Genomic DNA, 10,933 nt, shown 5'->3' with positions numbered 1-10,933 from the left:
CTTTTGATCCATACACAAAAAGATTAGGTTGTAAATAACTTGTTTGGCCCACTCTATGGTAAGATAGTACAATACCCCAGCAATTTCATTTTTTAGTTATCTTTTCATGATCAAGGCACCTAAACTTGTAATTCAAAAATATATTGAATTTGAAAAAAAGTGAGGTACAATAATTGGCACCTACAATTAGATTTTCCTATCTCTAAATATAGAAATATCAACCCTATCATTTGGACTAAATAGTTTAAAGGAAAAGATCTAGCAACAAATCATGAAAGTCAAAGCATTAAGATGTAGTTTAAATTGAAAAGCTAATTTATTGATTTAGAGTGATTAATGACTTAGGGGTGATATCACATAGATATGTTGTTGAATTGAATATATAAAGGACAAAGCCATATAGAAGGAGCCCCCCACAATCTCTCATATTTTGAACCCAAAATTACTAAAATCATATGCTGAAGAGTTTCTTCCAAAATAAATACTTTAAGAGGTCTTCAAGTTTCCAACAAGAATTATCTCTATTGTGAATGGTACAAATATTATATGGCTTTCCTAATTTTATTAGTGTTGCATTAATTAAAGCCTTTGGAGCCTTCAATTAGATAAGATATATGCAAGCAATAAAGGTAGGCTTAATAATGCACCAAAGAAGGCTTGTTGATAATTTAAGTTATTTGATATATTAGGACTTAAGTGAAAGATAAAATGTAGATTGGATCTTACCTGAAGATAGAAAAGGCCATCCTACCCACTCTATATATTTTCTTGATTAGGTCCAATAAATATTTTAAGATATGTAAAATATTTCGCACTTTACAATGCTATAAGGATTATATTATTCCCTAGAACTTGATTTTTTTTCACAGAATGGCTAAATAACATCTTTCTTATCTTAAATAGTACTATATTGTGTATAATTCTTGTGGTAGTCAATGTGTAATATCTCCTTGTTTCAATGTAGTACAATCTCTTATGTTAGCGAGATATTGGAAATGTTAACCAAAACATATTCTCTTGTTTCCATAAGCCTTAACAAGAGGAAATTCTCTTGTTTCCACAATGTCGATGAAGTCGATGGGGGGAGGAGCACATGTGTGCTACCTCACTCCCCCCCCCCCCCCACTACCTCTTTCTCCCCCCAATAATACCCCCCCAACACATATAAAACCCCCCCCAAGGCTGCGATTGGGACTACCTCTCTCCTTACACCCATTGCAAGGGAACGACATGCTAGAGAGAGAGAGAGAGAGAGAGAGAGAGAGAGAGAGAGAGAGAGAGAGAGAGAGAGAGAGAGAGAGAGAGAGAGAGAGAGAGAGAATAAGAAGAGAATAGAGAGGGAGAGGGAGAGGGAGAGGGAGAGAGGTGAGAGGTGAGAAAGAGAGAGAGGAAGAGAGAGAGAAGAAGAAGAGAAGAGGGAGAGGGAGAGGGAGAGGGAGAGGGAGGGAGAGAGCCTTTTGAAAGGGTCTCCTTCTCTTCACCTCCTTAGAGGGTGTCCACACGTGTTCCTTCTTTTCCCATGGCCGCGAACCATACCCCATTTTTGCAAGATTATCCCTCAATTGCAAGCTCATTTCACTCCCCAATTGGCCCCGCTTATCAAGTACAATGCGTGAAAGTCTTTTGCGATTCGCGTCTAAGGGAGACAAAGATCAAGAATGACCCCCAAGAGAAAATTGTCGCGGGTAGATGGAAATCCCTCAATGAGCAATGGAGCTTTGGGCGAGGACATCACTGCCAATTCAACTGCGATATCAATCCTAAGTAATGTATTTCCAAATCAAAGGATTGCTTGCTTTGATTTCCACTCGAGATGCATTAGACCGCGCATGGTAATAGGTTAACTAAAAGAATAAAGTTCGTCTCAAATATTCAAGGATAAAGTTTGGGAAGTGCTTGTATCAAGGGAAGTTAATTGCCCTAGTTCCTATGCGACGAATCCATGCATAACACAAGCAGCATATAAGACTCTAAAGTATTAGGCATCCAAAGTCTTTGATTAGTTTATACTTAGGGCAATATTGTTTAGATTTTGCAAGGTTTATGCACATAGATGGTATATGCGTGGGAAAGATTATATGAAACGTGCATCTATGGTACACAAATTGATCTTGCATTAAAGTCTTGCATCCATCCTATGAAGGGTTTGCATAAAATAATGGTCAAGGAGTTATCTTGTGCTACCAAGTGATGAGTTGATTACAAATAATTCAGGGAATCATTTTACATTGGAAGATAATCTTGCTTTGTTACAAATTTGTCTTGGATTCCTTGCCTTAGGAGAAAGGAAGATAAAGTCAAGACAAAATGCTACATAGTAGGGAAAGGCTAAAAGATAAGTGTTGCTTGGAGAAGAGGCATAAATGTTCTTGCTAGATTGATCAACTCACATTGAAATGATAGGACTTGCATCTTGTATAGTGTTTGAAACCTTAACATATGCCTTAGTCAAGTGTTAAGTAAATTTTTTTCATGGTATCACTCCTTGATCCCAAGGGGGAGAGCAAATACATGATGGAAAGGCTGTCGCAACCATTCCTATGTTTGGAAAAGAATACCAATATTGTTTTTGTTGATTGATCAAACAACATCCTAAAATGCTTTTGCATTAAATTGATTGTTGGGATGTGATTGGATGATTATTCCAAGTGCTTGTGTTTGATGGTAAATGCATGGCAGGGGTCTGTGATGACAAGTTGCCATGGGGATAAATGAATGTTTTCTTGGAAATTGATATTACTGATGATTGCCTTGATTGTGTTTGATTCTTAATTGGATTAATTAAGGAAGGACATTTTGCGCATGTGGATCATCTTCAAGGTCACACTGCGTTTCAACCCAAGAGGGCATTGCTCGATTCACGGACTGAAGGTCAAGTGGTGAAAAGGCTAACCACGGAAGTTGTGTCTCACCTGCAGGTTGCTTGGGGTCAGGTGGAGCTCTGGACACCCCTTGCCTAGTTCGGAACGGAGTTCAAGACTCTTGTGAGCCCAATGTCTATGGTGTTGGAAGATCCTATTTTAGATAAAGGATGGACATTATGGTGCCATGTGATTTGGCTTGGGAACTTTTGCAAGGCAAAAGGGAAATATAATTTCTCCTGTATGGGCAGGAGACAAAGATTAACTTAAAGATAACTTAAGGAACCCGTTTGTCAAAAGGACTGCTTGCTCCTTTTTTGTGTCAGTGTTGTAAATTTTGCGAATGAATCCCGTTTCCCAAAAGGCTTAATTAAGGAAGATGATTTTGAATGCCACACATAAATGTGATAGGACTTAATTAGAAAACTAAAGCTATTAAGGGAAGCAGGTGGACGGAACCCCCCGACAGGTCTATCCTATGGCAGGGTGGTCCCACAGAAATGGGAGGCTTCTCATAAGGTTTGGCCCACGTCGACCTCTAGAAATTGTTAGGTTAGAACCCCGATTCATGCCGTTTTAGGGGATGGGAATGGGACTATGCCCTATGGGCAAAGAGTTTGATGAGTGCACCCCTCTCGTTTCCCATTCTCTTTGAACCAAGTGCGGTACAAATCTGCTTTGTCTTGGGTATCTCTGTATAAAGTACAATGCCAAAAACCCGACGCTAGAATGCTATCAGGAGACCTTGACCACTAGGAACCCAAATTTCAGGTCAATCCTAGTGGGTCCAGTGGCTGCAAAAGCTCCATTGCAAGGTGGACACGAAAAACCCTAGGTGAAAAACTTGGTAACATTCCATGGGAGTGCCGGGTAACATTGCTTAGATTCGATCGTTAAAAATGTGCCAGACAGCCAATAGGTGGGCACATTACAGTTGATATCAAAGTGAAACTTCATAATGTTATATTACCGATTAATATATGGTTTGCAAATATATCCTAAATAGAATAACCTAAGTGGTATCGCTTGATTGTCAGGCACCTTCTGTACCCACGAATGCTGATATGAAAGAGAAGAAATTCCTTCTCAAGCAATTTAAGGCACCCAAGTTTGATGGAGAATGGATTGAGTTGATGGATGATTATTTCTCTGTTTCAAGAACCTCTTTATTCAACCAAGCAATGATAGGAAAACTTAAGTTAGTTGGTCAGGCTCGGTGGATATGGTGGAGGCAATGGTGCAAAGATCAAGATATTTTGAAAGCCGCTGTCACTTGGGTTCAATCAGTTGAAAGATGTTGTATGTAGACGATGCCTTCCACCAAATTACCAGACTTTGAGGATGAATGAATTCTTCAATCTCAAGTAGAGCTAGAATTAACCTTGGAAGCCTACTACTCAAAGTTGTAACCCTACTAAAATACACGCCACCTATGGATATCGCGCAGCAAGTATCCAAGTATTTCCATGGCTTGAACACTCCTTTGAACCACCGTCTTGAAGCAATACATCCAACGGACTTGGAAGATGCATTATCTCGAGCAAATCCAATCATCCAAGAACTCAAACTAGGCAATCATGACAAAGATGACTCCCAAGATTAGGGCAAGATATGCCACATATGCGGAGAGATAGGGCACATCTGTAGGAGATATCCATGTCATCACTTCTTCCACTGCAATGAGCTAGGGAACATCCAAGCAGACTACCTTGACTTAAGTCTAGAAGATATTGAGCCTCCAAGGAAAGAAAGCTACACAAATGCAGTCTTCGGATATATATAGAGGAATCAAACAAAGACAAAGACCTAGAACCCACTACACCCTTTCAGGATGATTAGCAATCTTTGAAGTTTTATTGACATGTAACACAACTTATATTGGGAATAAATCCTGCTCTTGTACCTACGATTGATTGCAATAATATGATTTTCAGAGTAACGCAGCGGGTGGGTCCTAACCCCACAGGACTTACCCCCCATTAATGCTTGCCTTCCCCAGTTTCTTTCGAGATGAGGACATCTTGAGTTCTCTAAGGGGGAGAGGATGTAACATCCCCGCTGCGTAAGAATCCCCCCTTCCCCCCTTATTAAGGATAATTCAAAATTTTTTAAATTATCGTCCCCCCTGTCGTTGCCGACAGGTGGCGGGGGAAAAAAAAAGGATGATGGCAATGAGCACGAGGAGGGAGGAGGCGATGACACGGGGGAAGAAGACGAAGATTACAATGTTGTCGAGGGAGAAGAAGAAGTGGCTGATGATCATGATGATGATAAAGGAGGGGACGATGTCGATGAAGTCAATGGGGGAAGGAGCACACATGTGATACCTCACTTCTCCCCCCAGTACCTCTTCTCCCCCCCCCCCCTGGGGCTGCAATTGGGACTATTTCTCTCCTTCCACCCATCACAAGGGAATGGCATGCTAGACAAAGGGAGAGAAAGAGAGAGAGAGAGAGAGAGAGAGGAAGAAGAAGGAGGAGGAGGAGGAGGAGGAGGAGGAGGAGGAGGAGGAGGAGGAGGAGGAGGAGGAGGAGGAGGAGGAGGAGGAGGAGGAGGAGGAGGAGGAGGAGAGGGAGAGGGAGAGGGAGAGGGAGAGGGAGAGGAAGAGCCTTTTGAAAGGGTCTCCTTCTCTTCCCCTCCTTAGAGGGTGTCCACATGTGTTCCTTCTTTCCCCATTGGCTGCGAACCATACCCCATTTTTGCAAGATTATCCCTAAATTCCAAGCTCATTTTGCTCCCCAACTGGTGCCGCTAATCGAGTACAAGGCGTGAAAGTCTTGTGTGATTCGTGTATAAGGGAGACAAAGATCGAGAATGGCCCCCAAGCAGAAATTGTCACGTGCAGATGGAAATTCCTCAACGAGCAACAAAGCTTTGGGTGAGGGCATCACTGCCAATCCAACCATGATACCAGTAGTAAGTAATGTATTTCCAAATTAAAGGATTGCTTTCTTTGATTTTCACTCGAGATGCATTAGACCATACTATGCCGCATGATAATAGGTTAACTAAAGGAATAAAGTTCATCTCAAATATTTGAGGATAAAGTTTGCGAAGTGCTTGTATCAAGGGAAGTTAATTGTCCTAGTTCCTATGAGATGAATCCATGCATAGCATAAGTAGCATATACGAATCTAAAGTATTAAGAATCGAAAGTCTTTGATTAGTCTATACTTAGGGAAATATTGTTTAGAGTTTGCAAGGTTTATGCACATAGACAATACATGCATGGGAAAGATGATATGAAACTTGCATCAATGGTACACAAATTGATCTTGCATTAAAGTCTTGCATCCATCCTATGATTACAAATAATTCAAGGAATTATTTTACATGGGAATATAATCTTGCTTCGTTACAAATTTGTCTCACATTCCTTGCCTTAGGGGAAAGGAAGATAAAGTCACGACAAACCCTACATAGTAGGGAAAGGCTGAAAGATGAATGTCACTTAGAGAAGAGGCATAAATGTTCTTGCTAGATTGATTAACTTGCATTGAAATGATAGGACTTATGTATTACAGTGTTTAAAACCTTAACATATGCCTTAGCCAAGTGTTAAGTAAAATTTTTGTATGGTATCACTCCTTGATCCCAAGGGGGAGAGCAAATACACGATGGAAAGGTTATAGCGACCATTCATGCAATGTTTGGAAAATAATACCATTGTTTTTGTTGACTGATCAAACAACATCCTAAATGCTTTTGCATTAAACTAATTTTTGGGATGTGATTAGATGATTATTCCAACTGCTTGTGTTTGATGGTAAATGCATGGCAGGGGTTTGTGATGACAAGTTGCCTTGGGGATAAATGTATGTTTTCTTGGAAAATGATATTAAGGTTGATTGCCCTGATTGTGTTTCATTCTTAATTGGATTAATTAAGGAAGGAGATTTTGCACGGGTGGATCATCTCCCAAGGTCACACCACGTTTCAACCCAAGAGGGCACTGCTCGATTCATGGGCCGAAGGTCGAGTGGTAAAAAGTCCAACCATGGAAGTTGTGTCTCACTCCTAGGTCACTTGGGTTGGAGCTCTGGACACCCCTTGCCTAGTTTGGAACAGAGTTGAAGGCTGTCGTGAGCCCAACGTCTGTGGCATTGGAAAATCCTATTCTAGATAAAGGATGGAAATTATGGTGCCATGTGATTTGAATTGGGAACTTCTGCAAGGCAAAAGGGAAATATAATGTCACCTATATGGGCAGGAGCAAAGATTAACTTGAAGATAACTTAAGTAACTTGTTTGTCCAAAGGACTGCTTGCTCTGTTTTCGTGTCAGTGCTGTAAATTACACAAACGAACCCCATTCCCTAAAATGCTTAATTAAGGAAGCTAATTTTGAATGTCACACATAAATGTGATCAGACCTAATTAGAAAAATAAAGTTATCAAGGAAAGTAGGTGGGTAGAACCCCCGATGGGTCTGTTCTACAGTAGGGTAGTCTCACAGAACTGGGAGGCTTCTCATAAGGTCGACCCCTAGAAATTATAAGGTTAGAACCTCGATTCATGCCATTTTAGGGGACCGAAATGGGACTATGACCTACGGGCACAGAGTTTGATTAGCGCATCCCTCTTGTTTCCCATTCTCTCTCAACCAAGTGCGGCATGGATCTACTTCGGCTTGGGTATCTCTACAAAAAGTAGGATGGCCAAAAGTCGACGCTAGAATGCTGTCAAGAGACCTTGACCACTAGGAACCCATATTTCAGGTCGATCCTAGTGGGTTCCGATCGCGAATGTTCCATTGCGAGGCGTACATGAGAAACCCTAGGCGACAAACCTCATAACATTCCATAGGAGTGCCGGGCGACGTCGCTTTACCGCTAAAAACGTGCTGAGACAGCCGATAGGTGGGCACGTTACAAATTGTGTTAGTACCATTGTTCAATACATGTAGGTGGACATTGTATAGCCACATCCACAGACATGCCCACACACATGTGCACGTACACATGTGCATACACATGTGCACACACGCATGCACACACACACACGGTTTTGTTTGAGTATTTTATCATCATAAAATGACATCACATATAATGCTATCATGAAATTGTCTTCCTTACGGTTTTCAGGAAGTATTTGATTGTCATAAATGGCATTGCTTATAATGTTATCTTCATAGGTTGTATATCCATGTCTATCTCGCCTCTCGATGGCATTGCTATGTAGCACTATTGAGAGGAGAAAGGAGCTAGTTGTAATCTTTTAACGAAGTAAACAACACACATGGTTCATGTTTGTCCATGTTTATATGATTTTGTGCAAATTTCATGAAAGCTTTAAAAGAAAGTAGGATCACATTCAAATGATGGTGGGATTTTGTATTATTTATGTACATCTACAAAGAAATTAGAAATCTAAGTTATGACTTTTTGAAGAAAAGTTGATGATATTTCATTTACAAAAGCAGCTCAATATGTCTTGCATGTTGATGCCATCTACAAGTATAAAAATAATGTTTAGACAATAATGTCCATCAAGGGATACAATTTTTTGAATGAAAAATGAAGATATACCATTCTATTTACACTTGAAAGCACAAAGTTAATTCCTAATTTTTTGGTGCTCCTTGATATGCTAGCTTGTTTTTTTAATGTCCTCTCTTAAACAAGTAGTAGAGGTGCTTTTTCTTCAAAGGGAAAGAAAAAATAGATTAATATTACTAAATTGAACATAAATGATAGACTAATATTACTAAATTAAAAAGAATGATACCTTCACTCGTGGAGGAATTAGAATAGTGTCAACCCCATGAATAGATAATGTTCCATAGTTGACTACGTCAGGGGCAATAATCCATGATTTATTATTGATTGACACAAGTGTTGTATCTATTTCAAAGAAAATACTGAGTTGAAAGCTATTGAAGAACGATCGAGGCATCCAAGGGTTTTTCAAGGTGGAAATCTCAATAACAGTTGCGAAGTCATGTGGATTATTGATCATGTGGTACTTGAGGATTGCTGAAGTTAATGTTTTGTTGGTAGAGGGATTTGATAGACATCCAAGACGCTGCATAAAACTATTCAAGCTAATTCAATACATCTCTCAATTTCTTATAAAATTTATGGTAGATGTGATAATTTCGAAACATCAAACTTGAATACCATACTTAGAAGCAAAAATTCATGAATGTAAGATGGAAAAGCCAAGAAGGGAAGGTAAGATCATCGTCTAAATTTTTCATGATTGAATGAGCTCCTAATGTTGGAACCAAAACCTATTGATGAGGTGTTGTGATAATGAGTATTAGTATTGTAAGAAATCATGACTAAATTTAGAACTCAAATTGGACTTCACTTGTGAAAGATTCTCAAATTTACATACTGCTACAATGTCATACATTCAATAAGTTTTCCACACGTATGAGACCTATTTATAAAATCAAGTAGCATTTCCCCTTATTTTGTTTCTTAATTATACCATATTCAAGAAATCAAACAGGATGAAACATCACTGGAAATAAAATTTGGGTGAGTTTCTCAGTTGAAAATTATGCAATAGAGTGATCCAAATCAAAGGTTAAATTGAACCATTCCCTATTTTTAGAGGGCTAATCCCTTGAGTGATGATGAAAAACTATCCCCATATTTAGTCTTGAATAATTATCAAAACATTTGAAGATGCAAAAGTTGATCCTTGTATCAATGAAAAATAGTTTTTGTGAAAGGTATATCCTTTGTACAACTTCAAATAAAAACACAGACTAAGGTTAAGCCCTTCATTGAGTATTCCTACTTATAAGGAGAAGAAGTTATGTAAGGATCTCAGGCTTCACTCTATATCTCCTAGAGGTTTGGACCAAAAGTACAACCCTCCTTTAGATTGATATGAAGTTCCAAGTAGGAGGAAAATTATAAGATCCTTACAATGATAGATATAGAAAGCCATATGCAACTATAATAATTAAAGCCTTTTAACTAGACTTGAGACCTTATTATGTAGTGAAGAATCACAACAATCATCACATGAGGTCTTCTCTATAACTATGGAAAAGATGATATAAAGGCATGCGTAGATTAGTATAGAGAAAGTTATGGTTGCAAGAAATCAAGGAGAGTGCTAAAAGCCCACCTTTATAAGCAAGGACTAAGTACAATATTAGATATTAGGTTTTCATTTGTAAAATATTCAGATATTTAGACTTGGTGAGAGAGAGAGAGAGAGAGAGAGAGAGAGAGAGAGAGATGTTTATTAGCATTGCCCATTAGGGCATATGTTTCTACAATGGTGCAATGGTAATAGGCCGTATAGTGAATCATGATTGAAAATTACTCCTCATCGAGGGAGAAAAAGTATCCCTTGCATTTAGAAAGTAGAGGAAAAAACTAGGCCAAGAACCACTAGCTCAAGTGGTAGGAAATCATGTGTTAAACCCCAGGTCATGAATTCCATTCTCAGGAGTAGCAAGGAAGGTACCTTGTATGATGTATGATACAAAAAGTGATTAGGGTTCCAGTTGGGTGGTCACCAAGTTGGATGTTGTAATGGGACTAGATGTTGAGTCAATGGCCAAGGGATTGGATGCCCTTTGATTACAAGTAATCAATGTAAGCCTCAATATTCAATCCATACAAAATCATTTTGCATCTAATAGCTATAGTGAATCATTATTGAAAAATACTCATACCCTTGATCTAGGAAAGTAGTCCTTGCTCTTGAAACTTAAGCAATCATTTGTCACTAAATGGACAAAAAAACAAAAGGACAATGCTTTGAAGTTTTAAACAATGAAGAAAAATAAAAGGATAGTACTATGAAATGGGGGGGGGGGGTTGCGGTTACTTCGAAGGCGGAGTTGATGGGGGCGAAGATGGTGTAGAAGGGAGGGAGCGTGTAAGGCGTGATATTGACGGCGTTGGCAGCAGCCACAAACAGAGAGTAGGTGGCCGGCAGAAGGAGCCCCAGATCATTCGCCGCTTCGACAGCCCCGTCTCGCCTATAATTAATCCCAATGATTATCATTAATAATACCGTCATCAACCCAATCAGCCGCGTGCATGCCGCCACCCTTTTACGCTTGCCGCCCTCCGCCATCGCCATGCAATATTAACAATCCAC

At 39.5% G+C, this 10,933-nt stretch overlaps 1 protein-coding gene across 1 annotated transcript; it reads right to left on the bottom strand.

The window, feature by feature from the left end:
* Nucleotides 1–8,181: 8,181 nt before the first annotated feature.
* LOC148029814 (uncharacterized) lies at nt 8,182–10,933 on the bottom strand. Its single transcript, XM_087687139.1, has 3 exons — nt 10,658–10,933; nt 8,588–8,884; nt 8,182–8,310 (listed from the first exon to the last, which is right to left on the bottom strand). The coding sequence occupies exons 1-3, from the start codon at nt 10,913–10,915 to the stop codon at nt 8,284–8,286; spliced, it is 582 nt and encodes a 193-aa protein (XP_087543265.1). The 5' UTR covers nt 10,916–10,933; the 3' UTR covers nt 8,182–8,283.

The sequence above is a fragment of the Lygodium microphyllum genome, chromosome 10 (genome assembly GCF_053477565.2).
Source record: "Lygodium microphyllum isolate KBCC chromosome 10, Lygodium_microphyllum_v1.1.10, whole genome shotgun sequence".
Classification (NCBI taxonomy): Eukaryota; Viridiplantae; Streptophyta; class Polypodiopsida; order Schizaeales; family Lygodiaceae; genus Lygodium; species Lygodium microphyllum.
The sequence above is the reverse complement of the archived record's forward strand: the minus strand, read 5'-3'. Positions and strand labels throughout refer to the sequence as shown.